This window comes from Brassica napus, chromosome A1 (assembly GCF_020379485.1).
Source record: "Brassica napus cultivar Da-Ae chromosome A1, Da-Ae, whole genome shotgun sequence".
NCBI lineage: Eukaryota > Viridiplantae > Streptophyta > Magnoliopsida > Brassicales > Brassicaceae > Brassica > Brassica napus.
The window spans coordinates 14,031,070-14,051,073 of NC_063434.1; the positions used below are offsets into that span (position 1 = coordinate 14,031,070).

The following is a 20,004-nucleotide window of genomic DNA, read 5'->3' on the forward strand; positions in this document are numbered from 1 at the left end:
AGAGTTTAGGATTTAGTGTTTATGATTAGTGTTTATGATTTAGAGTTTAGGATTTAGTGTGGACGTTAACAACTTTTAGAAAAAATGTTTTTTAGATCTACTAATATTTTTATTCATTTTTTATCTATTTATTTTAAGAAGTTAATTCGAAATATTTTGTTTCCTTTTATGAAAAAGACTACATTTAGTATGCTAATTTTTGATTTTTTGGTGAATCTAAAGGTTCACTATAGGGGTGAACCCAAGTCTTTCTCTAGATTAAAACGCAAAGTTTTATAGTCCTAAGCTCCTAAAAGAAATTAAATATACAGTTCTGAAATTAAATTGTTCCTGGTGATAAAATTATTTCTTGGCCACCGAATCACTCTTCAAATATTTCTTTTCAAAAAAAAAAAAAATTGCCTCCAACTCAGCATATGTGATCTATATAATCATCTAACTGGTCTCTACTACTCCATCAGTTTATTAAAGAAGAGATAGATAAGAGCAGCACGTTAGCGAGTTAGGGAGAGAATAGAGACTAAGAGTGGGAGACTAGGATAAGACACGTTTGATTACTAATCATGGGTTTTATCGATGGAAAATCGGCACCGGTGATAATAATGATTATCGTGATTAACATGATTAACGGGTTGGTTAACGCTTTGACTAAGAAAGTTCTTGATGGAGGCATTAATCATATGATTATTGCTACCTATCGTTTGGGTATTTCTACATTTTTTCTTCTTCCGATCGCTTATTTTTGGGAACGGTAAATCTAATTTTAAATTTTAATAATTATTTTGCTTCTTAGACTTCAATCTATATAATTTTAACTGCTTAATAAAAAAAATTCAATACTTACTTCCTTATTGACGTTTAATGAGGTTTTATGTGTAGACTATAGACAGAATCATAATTTTGTGTTCCGGACAAAATAAATACTCTATTTCATATTTGGTCAGGAATACAAGGCCGAAGCTAACAACAAGCATCTCGTTTCAGCTTTTCGTCAGTGGCCTTTTTGGGTATGTTTTCTCTTAGTCCCTTAGCTCATAATTGCTTACAATTCAGTCCCACTTTTATTGTTAGACTCATTTTAATCTTTATTGAACTATTATTTTGGCAGGGCGAGTTTGATGCAATATTTCTACTTGCTTGGCCTCAGCTACACTTCTGCCACCTTGGGATCTGCTTTCTGGGGCACATTGCCTGCTATAACTTTCATTCTGGCATTAATATTTAGGTACACTTATTATCAAGCATTATTACAATTTAAGGAGTTTTTAATTGAGAGTTTAAAATGATTACTGTTGAAATCACATTCGTTGTTATTCAAATATGAATTTTAAATTTTTTCTTAAAATTTAGTGTTATTAAATCATTTACTGTTATCAAAGATAAATTAAGTTATGAAATTTAAGAGGTTCTTATTGATTTTAAAGCGTTTTTTTTGGAGTTTTAGTTAAAATGGTTAAATTTCAAATCTAATTGTTTTAAATTGTATTTTATACTCCTTCCGTCTTTTAATATAAGTCGTTTTAGAGAAATTTTTATGTTTCAAATTATATGACATTTTAAATTTTCTATGTAAAATTTATTAACAATTAATGTTATATGACCAATGATAATATACCTTTTATTTTATTATTGGTTAATTTCTGGTTAGGTAAATAATTAATGATGTTTTTATTTAGAAAATGTAAGAAATTAATGATTTTCTTAATTTGTGTGCACAATTGTAAAACGACTTATTTTAAAAAAACGGAGGGAGTATTGCTTTAAGTAAAATCATAGTCTTTTCAATTCACCTAAAATCATATATAAACTTATGCATGGGCATTCGGGGTCCCAATCGGGTTTCGATTTTTCCAATCGGGTCTCGGATTTTCGGGTTTATCAAAATCAGCTCCATTCGGGTTATACAAAAGTTTGGTTCGGGATTGGTTAGGGTTCTTTCGGGTTCAGGTCGGGTTAGTAAATCTTCAAAGAACCGGTACAACCCGATGTACTTTCAGGTTCGGGTCCCAATCGGTTCTTTGGTTTAAAAGTACATAATTTGTATTTACTTTGTAACCAAAACATAAGTAAAATCGGTTCTTCGGTTTTAAAATACCTGATTTATATCTATTTTGTAACCAAAACATAAGTAAAATCAATTCAAAAATAAGAAAGGAACATCAAATGCGATCATTCAAAATTAAACGAAAGGTAAATATAGTTATTGATAGAAGGAATACAAAATTAAATAAAGCATAAAACGAAAAACCAAGTTCTCATGAAATGAAAAATATTATTCAATGAAAACAAAACCAAAATCTAAAAACTTCAAGCTTCAAGCTTCAACCATCAACATTAATGTAATAGATAATTACTTTAGATGTTCAATAATTTCTTAGTGTATTTTGGATACATATTAGGAATTAATATCATGTTTGATACAAGCTATTTTTGGAGATTATGAATCTTTCGGGTTCTATCGGGTATCCATTTAAGTTCAGGGTTCGGATAATACTCATAACCCAAAATACCACAAAACCATCCAATCAGTATTTACGTCGTGTTCGGATCGGTTCGGATTTATTTTTATCGGATCGGATTCGGTTCGAATTTTCGGGTTCGGTTTATTTGCCCAGCCCTATATAAACTTATTAAAAATCAAATTGCTCCAAATCATTGAAAAGTTATAGACTTAATACGCCTATATAAGAGTTTTCATACATGTTATCATTTCAAGTGGATAAAACCATATTTTCAAAGGGTTTCTAACTAATATGAAAAGGAGACTAATAAGGAGGAAACATATAGAAATGTGAGAAAAGTATCTTAAATGAGACATTCAATTTTTTTTTAGAAACTCATTTTCACATGTTATTATATAATCGGTTTAGCTTTTTGAACTTAATGATTGAAATTTAATTAAAAAGAAGTAATCATCTTATATTTGGTTGGATTGTTAAATATAGTGTGGGGGGGGGGGGGGGTTTAATTTGGATTTCGATTTGATTTTAATTTTTTTTTATATTCAGTTTTCTATTTATAACGATTAGCTAATACTTTGGTTTGGTTCAGCTCAAAAACCTTTTTGTTGTGTATTTATTCGGCTTTAACCAAAACATATTATCATTTTTATATTAAATTTTTGTATTTTTATTTGATATAGTTATAAATAGATTTATTATAATATAAATCGATTATTTTATTCCAGGTTTTTATTAATCCATTTATTAAATATTATTAATTGCATAATAGTAATTCAAACAAGGACTCATTGAAGAATCATAATTAAAAATAACAAAAACTATTGATATTTTTAGTCTTAAATAAATAGAGTTAAACACAAAATTTGCAATATAAGAAAGAAGATATATTTTATTTAAGATCTATGAATATGAGAAAATTAGAATTTAAATAATATAATATTAATAAAATCCAAATTTTAAATAAAAGTTATATCAATAAAATCATTTAAATATAAATAATACTGTTTATATTATATAGTTTACATATAACAACACTATTATCTGCTTTTTTTATTTTAATCAATCATTTTTATGTTTTGTTTTTGTTCGATTGATTTATATCTAAAACATATTTATATACAATTTCTAGATAACAACATTTAAACTTTATGGTATAAGCAAATTTGAATGTATTTTTTTTTGTTTAATTTGGATCAATATGTTTACCGGACTGAGCACTCATATAAATTATCTATCCTATAAATTATCTAACCAATAATAATGCTATAATATAACACATGTTAATGTTCATTTTTTCAGATTCGAAAAGCTAAGTGTGAAAACAAAGGCAGGGTACGGCGTCGTACTTGGAGCTATGATAAGCTTAGCTGGAGCTTTAATTCTTACGTTGTACCAAGGCATTCCATTATCGAACCCTCACGAACACGCAACGATTTCACACATCCAAAAAGGACATGAGAACTGGATCAAAGGCTGTTTTCTTTTATCCTTAGGAGTTATATTTTTCAGTTCATGGATGCTTATACAAGCCAAGGTCAACGTGAGCTACCCGTGTCCATACTCAGGTACGGTCATTTTATCGGTCTTTGGGACGCTTCAGTGTGCTCTTCTTAGCTTGATCAAGACTAGACATGTGGAAGATTGGATTCTCAGAGACAAACTCACCATCATCACCGTCATTATAGCGGTATAAATACATATATTATGTAAATTCACGACAATAAAAAAATTATCGTCTATTTGTGTATATATGTCTGTAGGGTGTGGGTGCACAAGGAATGTGTACGGTGGGAATATCATGGTGCATCAAACAACGTGGACCTGTCTTTACATCAGCATTCAGTCCTGTCACACTTATGTTCGCAACCGTTTTCGATTTCTTGATACTTCATCGTATTATTTATTTGGGAAGGTAAAATAAAACTGTGTTTTTAGTACAAAAAAAAATTGTGCAAATCCCCTGAACATTATTTCTAAAGTGCTTAAAAAAAATTACTTATGTGTTATCATTACCATCGTCTTAAAGAGAGATGAGATAACCTAGTGAAAACTATAACATGGTTTCAATCATATTATAACACATACATTTTTAGTGATAAATATTTTTACTTTTGATAAAATTCCAAAATAAGATAATACTTAAATATGGTTCAATTATAATTAATTATTGTTTTTTTTTAAAGATTTCTAATAACTAAATTGGTTGCATAACAAATTTTTTAATTAAATACATAATTACTGTTAAAATACTAAAAACTAAGATAACAAAAATATAAGAAATTTTTCATTTAACTTAGAATAAAAGTTAACAAGTTTTGTATCAAACACAAATTAATACCTAAACATTATTTTATTTGTGAAGTGACTTTTTAAAATTTTTTTATATGTCACCACTATATTCAGTGATAAATAAAAATAGGATATGGCTTAGTATAAAAATACGACATAGCTTCAATTATATAATGACATCTACAAATTTAGTTATCAATACTTTTTAGTAATATTCCTATAATAAGATAATGGTTAAATTTGGATTAATGATATATATATATATATAAATATATATATTTATAATAGCTAAATTTGGTTAAATACCCGATAATAAATCAAGTAAACAATTATTTTTAAAATTATAAACAGTAATATTAACACAAATATAAGAAATTTAACTGAGGATAAAATTTAACAAGTTTTGTATCAAACATAAACTAATCTAAATTTATTTAACATTCAAAATTTAATTATAGTTAAGTGCTTAAAATGTATAATTATACCCATAAATCATCATAGGTAGACGAGATCAATCGAGTTTCTATCTTTAAAATTTTTTTAAAATGATACAGTATAATAATTTTTTGTGATATCATCATAGGAAATTTCATGTTTACCATTTTCATGATACCATTGTTCATCTTTACCATCTTCCATTACTAAATGAACATTTTCAAAAATAACTTCTTTATTGTTAGGGAATTTTTATGTAGGATTTTTGTAAGTACTATGGAACAATAGAAGAGCGAGAACAAATATAAGAAATCGAGACTAAAAGATGTTTTATTGACAAATTGAGCAGGAACTACAACGGTTGGTGTATAAACCCTAGTTCTAGCCGTTTAGCTTTAATTTCTTTGTTTATGAATGTCGATCTTTTATTCTAGGGTATGGGCTCCCCTTATATAGTCGTAGAGAAGTAGGTTGAACATGTCAGACTCTTCCATATATATATTTAAGAATCACTCTTAGTAGAAAACTTCCATTTTACCCGGAGGCAGGTCCGGAAACAGGGGTAGGAGCCCGTTTCTCATATCGAAGGAGTCTGGAGGCCGGTATCCTGCCCGAGGCCTGGAGAATAGTAATACTGGAGTATTTTTCTCCAACATTCATTACACGACAAAAAACTCTTTATACTTGTTCTCTATATATATAATAAATAATTATTTAAACAAATAAAAGTAAAATAAAAATAAACATATATTATGTTTTCAGATTATATTTTTTCAAATTCAAACTTTTTTATAATTGTTTTTTGATTTTTCTTTTTCAAAATTATTTTTTGAAAATCGAAAATTATGTTTGAAACTATATTTTTTTTTTAATATTTAAGTATTTATTAGAATATTAAATTTCGCATTTCAAAAACCCGATCCCATCTCTCAACTCTAAATCTAAAGTCTAGATTAGTTAACACTAGGGGGGGGGTATAGAAATTTTTTATCCTTCGTTAAAAGTGGTGATGGTAAAAATGATTATTGTAAACCAAAAAGTGGTATTATTAATGTGGTAATTTCCCTTTTATCATATTGATTCATGAAAAGGATTTCATGTGTTTAGTATATAAAAATTCAATTTAAACAAGAATAAAATTTAACAAATTTTGTAAAAATATCTATATTTTATCAAAATTATAATAATTCATTATTTTAACAATACAGAAATTAAGAAAACTTTGATTAAAATTTAAAACTATATTATATTTAAATATATTTAATATGGTTAATTTCATAACTAAACGCATATTAAGTTTTAAATTTAAATTTTAATTTATATTCAAATTTTAGATTTTTTTAAAAGAATGAAATTTAAATTTTAAATACTTCGTACAGTGTAAGAAACCACTGGGTTAGTGTCAAAACAATCTACATACGTTACTAATTCAAATTTTTCTTTGTTATCAATGCAGTGTTATTGGATCTGTAGTAGTTATTATCGGTTTATACATATTTTTATGGAGTAAGAGAAAACAAATAGATATCAGTAAAATCACTAAGTTGCCTACTACTACAGTAAAGGAAGGAAAGGAAGAAGAAGACCATACAAATGTTAACAATTAGGTTGTCTTTTAGTTATCCCATGAGTACTTTATCTACTTTCCTAAACCCTTTTTTTTTGTCCAGAAAGATCGATATGACCTACGAATCAACTATGAAGAAGATATGAAAGTGGTCATTTGATTGTTATTGAAGTATATTATCGCGTGTGTTGCAGTGTTAACCTTTTGGATTTTACTTTCCAGTGACTTAATCTGGATATTGTAATTTTTATAAAAAAATTAATATTTCTTTGGACAATTTTCAATTAGAAGATTTCTTTAGTATGAATCACTAATGGAGAGAGAGAGAGAGAGAGAGAGAGAGAGAGAGAGAAGTATCACTGCAAGGAAACTAAATTTAGACAGTAATGATACTAGTCTTTGGAGAGGAAGAAAAGGGTTCAGGTCAAGTTTTTCCACTCAAGAGACTTGGGATTTGGTGAGAGAGCATTACTCGGTTTGTACTTGGGCAAGAGGTCTCTGGTTTACTCAAGCTACGCCGAAATTTGTATTTATGGCTTGGATATCAGTTCGTGATCGCTTGTCAACATTGGATAGAATTGCGAAATGGAACCAGGGTATCGATACTACCTGTGTTCTCTGCAAAGGGTGTCTTCAATCGAGAAATCACCTATTCTTTGAGTGTTCATACACTGTGTAACTCCTTCAATAATTCTTGGTCTGAGATTATGGAGATTCTAGCAGATTTGACTAGACACAAGAAAAGTCTGTTCTGTATTCGATCTGCTTTCCAAGCGGTACTATATGCGGTTTAGAGGGAGAGGAATAAGCTCAGGCATGGTGACAAGTTGTTATCACTTCATGTTCTGATACGGATGATCGACAAGGGGGTTCGAAATAGAATTACTTTGATGAGCAGACATGGGGTCAAGGGAATGGAGGGTTTAATGCAATACTGGTTTAGTACTAGAATGTAATTTTCTCAGTACTGAGTAGCTATGGGTTAGTAGTATAGCTTTCTTTGAAGTAAACAGTATGCATTCTATGTAATAAGGTTTTTTTGAATAAATTTAACATTCATTCGAAAAGAAAAAAAGAGAGAGTTGTGACCTTTCTTTACCGCCACCATCACTGCTCGACACAACACCACCTCCACCATCTCTGCTCAACCGGTTTTCAGGCGAGAATAAATGAGATGAGAAAGTAGCTTGTGAAGATTGTTTGAAGAATCACGGATGAGGAGAAGAAGAGAATCTGATAAAGTGGTGAAGGAAAAAGAGAACGAAAAGAAAAGGAGGAGTTGAGAACAAGAGAAAAAAAAAGGTTGTGTTATAAGAGATGATTAATCATTTATAGAACAGTTGTCCCATGATCAGTATTATGTTTGTCCTAGTTACTAGTACACATGTTTTTTTGGGGTGTAATTATGAATGTGTGTCGATCATTTAATCTACTATAAATAGTAGTCACTTTATTTATAACTTATAAGAGAAACATGAAAATATAAAAACGCACAAGTCTTGTTTTTCTCCCTCTCTCATGTTTTCTCTTCTCCAAACACAAACAATATATATATATATTATAATAAACACTAATATATAAATATATTACACGAACGATACCATACCAACGAGATAAATTTTAATTTATGTCTTTCAATGAATTTAATTTAATTTAATTTTATTATTGTTCTGGAGTGATACTTAGACCTTCTCTGTTTAATTTTTGGGAAGCTAGGCGTTGTTTTCTACAACTTATCGTTATGGTAAACTATGCTTTCACTATCAAAGGATTACATATTAGGTTTTACCTCCGTAAATAAAAAAGATCAAAATAGTATGTATCCACTGACCATAGGAAGACTTTGCCTTCTTGAATATAAAAAGATTCAAAATGGTAGACCATGTTTCCTCGGATCATATGAAAGGCTTTGCCTCATTGAATAAAAAATGGTCAAAATGGTAGACTATGCCTCTTCGAATCTGTGGAAGGTTTTGCCTCCCCGAATAAAAAAAATGATCATTATGGTAAACTATGTCTCTTCGATCATGTGGTAGGAAAGTCTCCAATTTTATTTACGTTTTTTAAATTTCTGCATTTAATTTCTGCAGTTAGTTTCCGTATTTAAATTCTCTTCTTTATTATATTTTTACATTACTGTTTTATTAATACATTTATCATGTCAAATTTAACAAATCTCGAAATAAATGTCACTGATATTACTGAGAATAATTATATGACCTTGGTAGTAGGTGCAAAGATGGCCCTAAGTAGGAATGACAAACATGTTGATTCATCCCGTTTCGTTCTGTATTGCAGCGGGTTCGTATGGAAGCTGGTCACAGCGGATCAAGCCCACGGATTGCGGTCTTCATAATGGCTGACCAAACTCATACCGCAAAATATGTAGGCCTTTGCGGATCAGCCCGCAGGACTTCCGATCTTCAACTGCCTGCACATGAGATAGACTGTGTTATGGACTGACGTATTCTGTTATGGTACTAGCTATGCCATTCAAGACTAGCTCGTTTTGGCTAAAGTACATAAGTAACTTCAGTACTTTAAAGATGAGAATTAGCAACAACAATAAAATGGTTCAGGGCACGAATTGGCATCAACACATGTGAAATTGAAGCGAAATAAGTTCATAACCAAAGCAAGCACACAGATGACTACTCTGTTTGTAGCTAGCTACTTTCAATCAAAATATATCAATATTAAGCTCTTTATCACAATACGAAGCAAGCACACAGAAGACCCAAAAAAGCTTAACAACTTAACAATAAAACAATTTAATTGTAAAAGCAAAAAAATTCAGTTCAACATTACAAAAACTTAACAACAAATCAAATCTTAAAGCATTTTCATGTACTCAACAAGGTTTCTACTCATGACCCGACAAGGTTTTCTTCTCAAGGGTTAAAACCCGACAAACAAACAAGCACTCAACTTGACAAACAAACAAACAACTGAATAAATTCCTTTGATTGAAGATTCACAGATAGTTAGAGACCAACAAATAATGTAACCATTTCGTTAGAAATAGTGAGAAGATGAAGCAGGTAAAGGCAAACTCTGGCGTTGAGAACAGCTTCAAAGTGACGAGAAGAAGATCGTAGTGGTGTTTTGAAAATCCAAAGTGATGAATTAGACGAGTGACTGAGTGAGAAAGAAAACAAGGTCTGGTAGTGAATCGGAACTAGAAGGTGCAGAACAAGACAATTCATGGTGGACTGGAGGTGGATCGAAGAGTCGCCTCTCGGTGAAGAATAAAACACGAAGAGTCAACGGAATTCGCGGGATTACGGATGTCCCGCAGTACAACCAAGGCCATCCTGCTTTTGACCAAGTCGCGTTTCAACCTGCCCCGCAAGGCCCGCTTTTTATGGGCCTAAAAAATGCCGGCCTAAACCCGCCCGACAACAGTAATTATTGGGCCAGGCCCGCGCTCCAGGTTTCCAATTGCCATCTTTAGCCCTAAGAAGAAAATGAGCTTTTAGAAATCATTGATAAATTCAAAATTTTATCGGATGAGAAAGGGATATTTTACACCACTTCAGTGATGGTTTATAAGATAAGATGTATCATGAGAAAAGATCTTGGAGATCTTTGAGTGATTAAATCTTTGAAATAGGATTCACCATGTAACTCCTCCGTGTAAATTGACTACAAAGAAGGAACTTATGATAATAAACCATCATGCCCGTTGTAATGGATCTGATCCACTCTCTGAAGTGAGTTTTGCATTATCGAGTTATAATACTTTGAAAAGACGAGGACGTGGACACAGTAGAAACCGCTATCGTGGTCAAGGATGAAAAAGAGAATTCCATCTTTATGATGAAATAAATAAAAGAAACCATCATGGGAGATGAATCATAATCTTTATAAATTTCACTGGATATGATTTCTTCAAGAAGACCCCAAATCATGATCCCACACTAGTGAAAACTCCCTGGGAATCAGAACTTGAAGGTTGGTAAATGGATAGGCTTTGAATCGAATAATCGATCAAAGGAAAGTGGAACGAAGGGTCACATAAAGGTTTCAGAAGACCTTTGATTTACCCACTCCTAAGCCCAATGATAAGACGCACCAACAAAACCTAGGAGGATTTGTTGCTCAGATTCGCAGACCTCAGAATAGAAGTACGATGTCCATACATACAAATGATTCAACAAGTCTAAGAAAATGTTTTGTTTGATAAAAAAAGTTGAATGATCTGAAATTAAACATACAATGTATTTAAATAGAAAACAAATAAGGCTTGCATGTCTACCTTGGAAGCAACACAAGGCTTGCATGACAGCTTTGAAATAGATAAAAGTAGAGATGGCAATTTGGAGGATTGCCTGTGGCCGGGCCCGTTAAGCTCTGCAGCGGGGCGGGATTGGGCATGAAGATTCAGGCTCATTTTCTTAGCGGGTCTAGCTGGATAGGGACTGTGCGGGATGGGCCCAGATGAGTCTGCGGGAAATTGAGGATCCACATCATTCTCTCCAGTAGCCTCTTCACCTGAAAAAAACGAGAAGAGTGAGAGATATGCGATTTAGAGTATATCTATGCCGACGATGGTTCTTGGGGAAGGTCCAGTGATGGCGTTTGAGCTCCGACGGTGGTTCTTGTGGTACCTACATCTTCGATACCATCAGAGTCTCACCGACAAAGAAAAAGAAGTTTGGATCACTGACAAAGCTCTGACAGTGGTTCTTGTGCTCCGGCGACGACGATTCAAGCTCCGATACTTTGGTAAGTTTTTTTTTTTATTTTTTGCTTAAAACATCGGTTAATATTTCTTGAAGTTTTCATTGTGATGAAACTATGGCTAATATCTTGATTTATTTGTCTATCCAAGTGCCCATGTACATGAGATGACAAAAAAAGAGAAAGCTTCTGTCAGTTGAAGAAGCTTGTGTCTTAGCAAGAAGAACAATCTACCATACGACGTTCCGTGATGGAGCCAGTGGTTTAGTTATCTCAAATGTGATACCAAACTTTCAATATACTAAATATTTGGCTAATATAATAATATTCGTCTCTTGTCATAAGATCAGTGTACAATGTGGGTCCTAATGGATTGAAGAATTGTCAGGAGATGATATTGATGAGCCTTGAAAATAAGCTCGACAACATGGAGATTGTCTTAATGTGTAAGCTCCGGTGATGTTTGTTCTGTTGCTGGTTATTTTTGTATGTTTCTGTGTACGCTTGTCTTGTTCTATCTGCTCCATTCCTCAGCTCTGCTCCATTCCTACGATTCCCAATGCTTAGGCTGAGCATCATTGTGTTTAAATGATTCATAGAAGGACTTATGTTGTGTTCTCATCTCTATTGGTCTCTTCTTCTTGCAGGTGATATACGCAGGTGTTGATGAATATCGGAGTCACGCGGGGCTGAACCTCCAAGGCTTGTGCAAGTCGTGGGTCGGGATTGGGCAACACTTCTACGGACAGCATCCCACGCGGGCATGTACTGCCAAGACCCGCATTGACCGTGTACCGCGGCGGGCGGGACAAGGCGGTCGGTACAACCCAATTGCCATCACTAGATAGAAGCATAAAATAAAAAGACTTAAATGAAGTAGGTGCTGGTTGAGACAATGGTGGTTGCAGCCTTCTCCTCATGAATTTCGACCAAGCTTCTTCTTCACTCTTCTTAGGCAGATAGAAGTTGATACTGATGTTGAAATCCCTCCTCCTCCAACCCAATCCTCTCAGCCTCGCAAACAATCTAGTTTTGGATCAGGGAGTGTCTCAAAATCAAAGAAAACCATGATCCAGTCATCTATATCCGATGGAATTGCATCGTCTTCAAAGGCGAGTCAAGGTAGAAAAAAATGGTTGCTGCTGCAATACGTGGAGGAAGAAAGTCTTCCAAGCCGATTCCAAACAATAGAAAGAAGAACGTTTTCCAGGCAGACTTGATTTAGCCGAAAAAGAAGAAGAAAATTCATGATGAGGAGATTAACGAATGTTGATTATGATGAGGATGATATGGATGATGAAAAGGAGAGTAGGCAAATGTCAGATGTTTGGGTTGATTTTGTTGTGATTCGAAAACCCAATGGCGAGGAGAAAGCTAAATGCCATCATTGCAAGAATGAGTATGCATGGAGCTCTCACTCGCATGGAAATTCCGCTTTGAGAAGGCATCATCTAATAAGTATGCAAGGATTAATGGAAAAATGAATTTTAATGTTGAAGGCAAATTACAACCGAAGGCAAATTACAACCTCGCAAGTATGATCATCTTGTGTTTAGGCAGCTGGTAGCTAAGAAGATAGTCCAGCATGACCTACCTTATTCTTATGTGGAATATGAAAAAGTGAGAGAAACTTGAAAATATTTGAATGCTGGTGTTGAAACACGGCGAAAGCAGATGTGTATCAGTTTTATGAAAGCGAGAGAGAGACAATGAAGAGGGAATTAACGAGTCTTCCTTGAAGAGTATCCTTCACGTCTGATTTGTTTTCATCACTAGAACTTGAGGGTTATTTGTGTATGACAGCTCATTATATTGATAGGAATAATAAGTTAAACTCTAAAATTTTGACTTTTTGTGCTCTCCCACCACCTGCGATGCAGCTTCTTGAATCTTTATAAGAATAGGAAATTGAAAGAAAAAGTTTTTTTTTCTCACATTAGATAATGCTACAAGTAATGACTCGATGCAAGATATTGTCAAATCACAGCTGATGTTGAGGGATGACTTGTTGTGTGGAGGCGAGTTTTCCATGTCAAATGTGCAGCTAACATACTCAACCTCATTGTGCAAGATGATTTAAAGGATATTAGAGGCTCTTTGCACAAAGTAAGATAGAGAGTATTAAATATGTTACAACAATAGAGGCGCATGAGATATTGTTTGGAAATTGCATTAATGTTGCAGGTGCAAAGCTGAAAGCATGTTTGATTTTGGATGTGCAGACAAGATTGAATTCTACTTACCATATGCTTAAAAGAGCCATCCAGTACCGTGAAGCATTCGATAACTTGGAAAAATTTGATAGGAGAACCTACAAGTTCTTGCCTACAGCTGAGGAATGGAAAAGAGCTGAGAAGATGTGCGGTTTCTTGAACCCTTTTACTGAGATAAATTGTTTGATGTCAGGTTCAAATTACCCAACTTCAAACTTATATATCTACAAGGTCAGAGAAATCCATAATTGGCTTCAAGTGAATGAGGAAAGAGAAGATGATATATTCAAACACATGGTCATACCAATGAAGGAGAAGTTTGATAAGTACTTGGAAGAAGTTAGTGATGTTTTCACTATGGCATCAGTCTTTGATCCACGTCTGAAGCTTACACTTTCAGAATATTGTTTATGGAGGCTTTACATGAGTACATGTGATTTGAAGTTGAAGAATTTGAGCTTTAAGATGGATACTCTGTCTGAATCCTGCGATAAAATATCAAATTCAGCTCACCGTCTAAAGAGCCATGTGAGACGGTTGCAGAAAATGTTTATGATGAGAGACCTAAGGCAATGTTTAACAACTATGATGTGAGTGTTTCTTCCAATTAATTACATTCTGATTTTTTTAAAGGATTGGTTCTGATATTTTTTAACCTTCATAGGATTTCTTTACATTTTACAAAGTCAGTGTCGTTGCAAGTGGAAAGACAGCTCTACAATCTTATCTTGATGAACAAGCATTGAACTGTGGTAATTTTGAGAGCTTGTACAGTCCCTAGTTCTGGAAAGATAATACTCGTAGGTATGAAGATTTGTTAGCAATGGCTTGTGATCAACTTAGTATTTCTATTACAACATGGACTTCAGAGTCATCCTTTAGCATTGGATAGCGAGTTCTTAACAAATACATGAGTCTACTTCCAAAATATGTGAAAGATCTAATATGTAGTAGGAAATGGCTAAAGGGAAATGAAGCTTTTGAAAATGGTAAATTATTCACATATATCTATCTATACATATAAAGTAGGTTTTTTTCTATTCTTATGAAATGTGTAAAGCGGATTTGCTGACACATGTCCCATATATTCTTTCTTTTTACATTTTAAGTCGTTCTTCTTTTAGAATAATGCAATCTGGCCTAACACTTTCTAGTTGTGCACTTTTCTTCTTCGATTGGTCACAAATTTTTTAATCGTGGCCCTAACCATACATACAAATGACTCTTAAATACAACTCAGAGCACTAAAATGATCAAAAATATGAGACGTCACATGCTACCTCCCATCTTTCTCTATCTCTAGATTTGAAGCTACAATCATTCCATTGATCTTGATGATCACCGATTTTTCTCAAGAGAAAAAAAAGTCTACAAATTCTTATTGGATTTGTCATCATCGAATCCACTATAAATGTAAAAACCTAGAACTCTATAGGTATTTAAAAAATATTTGAGAAAGAGACTAATTTTTTGGTTAAGAAAAATGTTTTCTTTTTCCATTACAAATAGCAAACGAAAACGTGGTCTCAGCACACAATAAAAAAATGGTTCAAGTTATAGCGTCTAAGTGGCAACATGCAGAACAACTGCAGTGTAGTACTAATAGTAACAAAAACATATAGATATATAGGTATGTGGAGATTTGGTTACTAAAATAGCAATGCGGTTTGTAAATATTCGGAGCTATAGTTTCTTTTTGTTGGTTTAAGTATTTGAGATTTGGAAAATCAATAAAATAGGGTATCAAAGCGAGAGGTAGTTAAAAGAGCATTTTCTTTTTGTAAATGTCTATTTTCTCTTTTAATTTCAATCACTAAATTAAACATGATCTAATTTGATAGTATGACAGGTCTGAAGCTTTTAGTTAATCCTTCTCGCATTAACCATCATCTTATGAAGTTTTGATAAACTATTTTATTGGTCATTAAAATTCAAGATGAATAAATAAATAAATAAAATAATATAAATATATTTTTTATATTTAATTTATTTACAACTAAAAATAACATAAACATTTACTATATTTATTATTATTTACTATTTTCTATCATTTATTTAGAAAATTACATATTTATTTAACTATTAAAAATCATAAAATAATCAAACTAACAAGAAGAAAAAACTAGAACACAACACAAATGTAATTCTAATACCTCTACAATCACATAGAATAGCAAAATGTCATAGTATCACTAACTCAATAAAGGTTTGGCGCTGAAAAGAGATCAAGAACAAAGACTAACTTACCTTACCTTACCTTACCATAGAGTGTCTTGGCTAGAATAAGTAGAGGTCGGAAAACGGCAGAATGATAAAATCTGAGATAAAGCAATCCCTCGAACACAAATTAAAGGAGCATGATCAAGCACCAACGCAAATAACCAAGAAAGCAGGTAAGAGGAAGAATAATCACTGGAAGGCCAAAGTCACCGCAAACAAGAAGACACATGCCTAAAGCACAAGAAGCACAACCACCAGCTAAGAGGTAAGAAATACCTTACAAACTAAACAAGCACAGACAAGTTGCTGATGCCAACGAAGAACCACAAAACTCTAGATAGAATAGACCAGAGCTCTAAGAGACTAACTCCGCACACCTACACCAAGTGAAGCAGGAGAAGAAAAGAAAAACACCTGAGGGAGGGAGAATGAAAGACAACCACCGAGAAATCAGAGCCCAAGCTTGAGGCCAGAAATAATCTTCCAAACACACAGAGCGTACACAGAGAAAAACACTATCCAAATCTGGAGTGGCAAACATGGCGAAAGGCAGAGTCACTAAAGATATGAGCTGCGATGAAAGCTGCAACAAGATGAGAGAACAGAGAGGGAAGGAGAGAAAAGTGAATAAAAAAAACTGTGGAGCCGTCCTTGAGCTATGAAAGAGAGCATAGAAGCTGATCACTAAAAACCATATCTTGAAAACAAAGACGAGCAGGGAATATCGACGGCAAGCCAATAACAAGGAAGACACCATCAAAGACAACTAACTCTGACCCAACCCATGGAGATGCAATCCCTAACATCAGGTGAAATCTAAGGAAGAATATGAGTAGCCAATATTAACCGGAACATCCTACAAGGCCGTAAGGAACAACCGCACAACTGAGAAATCATGAATCCGATCTACAACAAATACTAGATAATCTCACAGGAGAAGAAGGCGAGGAAGAACAATAGCACATAGGTGAGTGTTTTCTGGTTATGGTGAGAAGCACCACACACCGGAAAGGTAAACAAAAATGCATAGATGGTGACGCCTCAAGATTAAAATATAGGGAGAGGATAAAATAAACTTAAAATAATGATTTTCAAAATGTTGAAAGAAATAATATACACTTTTGACGTTGAAACCGTAAATCTTAGAATCAGAAAATACCTAAATGCAAATTTATTAAAATTTAATATGCTTTAAATAGAGGCTCACTTCATTATTAACAAGTCCAGTATATACACAACAACACATTATTGAAAAAACAAACATAAATTAAATATATTAACATATCACCTACTACTGAATAACACAATAAAAACACCAAATCATTCTTTTAATAAATAAGACGACCACATAATTACATCATCCTAAAAATTATAATTAACAACAATATAAAAAGTATCCCGTGCGAAGCGCATAACGACCGAGCTTTCCCGAAACGTCGAAAACAACACGAATCCATGCATTCTCGTCTACTCTTTGATGCTATCTCCCGAAGACCGTAGCAAACCCATTTCATGTTTCTCGACATTTGAAATCATCAATCGAACTTTACGATAAAAACCGCGGAAAGTTCGTTTTTTATCAGAAGAAGCCGTAATAAACGCTTCGAGCCAAAAGATGGCCCAAAGGGACCTAAGACATGACTCGAAGCCCATATTATGATTTCTTAACCAACAGCCCTTAAACCGTAGGACGGTTTACGCTTGGTTCGCAAGGAAAGAAAAATGTCAAGTTTCCGCGGATAAATACGAAATTTTCGAAGATAATTACGAAGATAGGGAAAAATAGAATATCTCCATTTTTTGGCTATAACGGCTTAAGGGCAGAAGGAGAAAAGCGTAAACCGACCTAGGAGCGAGTATATAAGGAGTCCTAGGCGAGAGGCATGGGGGAAAACTTTTTCAGAGCAAACTTAGCAATCTCGCCGACAGCTCTCATAGCCGAGACTTCTACCTTGTTGTAACGCTCATACGCGAATCGGAATAAGACACCTTTTGCTCTTTTTACGATTTTTTTATATTTTTATCGTTGTTATGTCGTATTCTGATTGCTTGGCGTGTGATATTAGCAGATATCTGGAACTCTGGGAAACTAGGGTTCTCCTACTTTCCTAATTTAAACGGAAATCGACAGTGCAAATTTCGGTTCCCACATCATACGAGTAATACACACGAGCTACATACGTAAATGAAGCATTGGTAATGGTTTGGTAATGACTTGGTTACGAAGCATTGGTTTGTGAAGCGGATTACATATGATACACTCGAGCTACATACGAGTAATACACACAGCAAACTACAAATTACAACTTATATTTATGTTCTCTCTTGTTATCCTAGGTAAAGTACCTTTCTTTCCAAGCAACAACCAAGGAATTAGAACTCTACAATGTCCAAACCACAACAAACGTGTTGCAGCAGCTGTTGGAATTTGGAACATATGGAATAAACACTGCATTTTCACGGCCTGCGGGATATCCCGCAAAGGCCTATCTAGTTAGCAGCGCAGGTTTGGGCAGAGGTGTTGAGTACTGCAGTCACGGCGGGCTGACCCGCATTGATCCGCCAGAGATCGAGACGGCGAAGGGGTGGGACACGGCGGGCGGGTGATTCTAATTGCCATCACTAACACCATGTATCAAATAAGAATAATTATTATGTAACATTATACTAACCACTTATTAATTAACATGTATCCTAAACGACGATGAAGAATTGAGAGTCTACTGGTACGTATGTAATGTCGGGTAATTACAAAATTGCTAGCCAACATAAATGTTATTCGTAATGAAGGAATTTGAGGATGATCATGTTAGAAGTCATCTTCAAGGAGAGAAAATCTGTAAATCGAGACTTCTTCAAGCTTAACGTCAACAATGATGGTGGTCTTTACAATCACCAGCGCGGCGGATTCCAGATGAGTGAAAGAGACGTTTGATTTTTTATTGTTTACACGGATTTGTTATCTACTCCCTCTGTTTCATATTAAATGTCGTTTTGGGTTTGTGCACACGGATTAAGGAAACAATTAGTTTTGTACATTTCCTATATAAAAACACAATTACCAATACACCTAACCATATTTCAACCAATAGAAAAATAAATTATTAAATAAAACTAATAAATTTTGCATTGAAAGTCGAAAAACGACACTTATTTTGTAACGAAAAAAAATTCTCTACAATGACACTTAATATGAAACGGAAGAAGTACTTTTTACCAATCAACTAACTATGTATCATGTCAACCAACAACGAACAAAACATGTGGAATTGAATTTTTGTGTTGTTCAAGAAAAAGTAACTGAAATAAAAGTTCTAAGGGTTCCACTGCGTTCCAATAAACAGATATACTCCTTCCGTTTCATAAAGTTACATCTTCTAGAGAAATTTTTTGTTTAAAAAAAATCTAATTTTTTTGTATTTTTAATGCATGTTTTATTAACTAATTGCAAACTTTAAAAAACTTAATTGCACTTATTAGATTTTTATTGGCTTAAAATTATGGGAAAAAGATAATCACAAAACTTATGCAAATTTAATGTGTTTTATTAAAATGTGTGAAAAGTCTAAAATATGTATTCCCTCTCTATCAATTTAAGTGATTTTTAAAGTTTTTACACTTGAATTAAGAAAATACAAACTTCTATACAATTTGTCTTTGTTACATAAAAATATCATTAAATGAAATAAATTCAACCAATAAGAAAAAAATCAGTATTTTGCAATTGGTCACAAAGTTTAAATAATATTAAATTATATCTAGAATAATGAAAACATAGGTGATGTGGTGACCTTTGCAACTGGACCTTGAACCAATTCGTGAAACCATACGGGATAATAAGGATCGTCATAATCAACCTGCAAAAAACATATATATCTTCTTAAACACTTACTTAATTAATATAATAATATGAGATATATTACCTGCGATTTTAACCACTTGACAAAGTGCTTATCTTTACGTGTATCTACATCAGTTGCAGATATTCCTGGTATTGCTTCTTCAACTTGAGATACAAACATCCTGCAAATTGAACAAATAATCAAATCATACATAATTAACTTTAATTCATATAATTAACATTCACAAAAATATTTACCTTTCAAAGTAACGGGTCATTGCATCCTCGCAGTTG

General features: G+C 33.1%; 1 protein-coding gene across 3 annotated transcripts; it reads left to right on the plus strand.

Annotated features, from left to right (window-relative positions):
* The first annotated feature begins 431 nt into the window (after window positions 1-431).
* LOC106447644 (WAT1-related protein At4g01450-like) lies at window positions 432-7,037 on the plus strand. 3 transcript variants are annotated; one of them, XM_013889621.3, is made up of 6 exons: window positions 434-751; window positions 945-1,007; window positions 1,109-1,225; window positions 3,762-4,149; window positions 4,223-4,374; window positions 6,643-7,037. In XM_013889621.3, exons 1-6 carry the CDS (start codon window positions 564-566, stop codon window positions 6,791-6,793), a joined length of 1,059 nt encoding a protein of 352 aa, XP_013745075.2. In that variant the 5' UTR covers window positions 434-563; the 3' UTR covers window positions 6,794-7,037. The 3 variants fall into 3 exon arrangements, with proteins under 3 accessions (XP_048632882.1, XP_013745075.2, XP_013745083.2); XM_013889629.3 differs by having other exon boundaries at window positions 435-631; XM_048776925.1 differs by having other exon boundaries at window positions 432-751; window positions 3,762-4,063; window positions 4,223-7,037.
* Window positions 7,038-20,004: the final 12,967 nt, after the last annotated feature.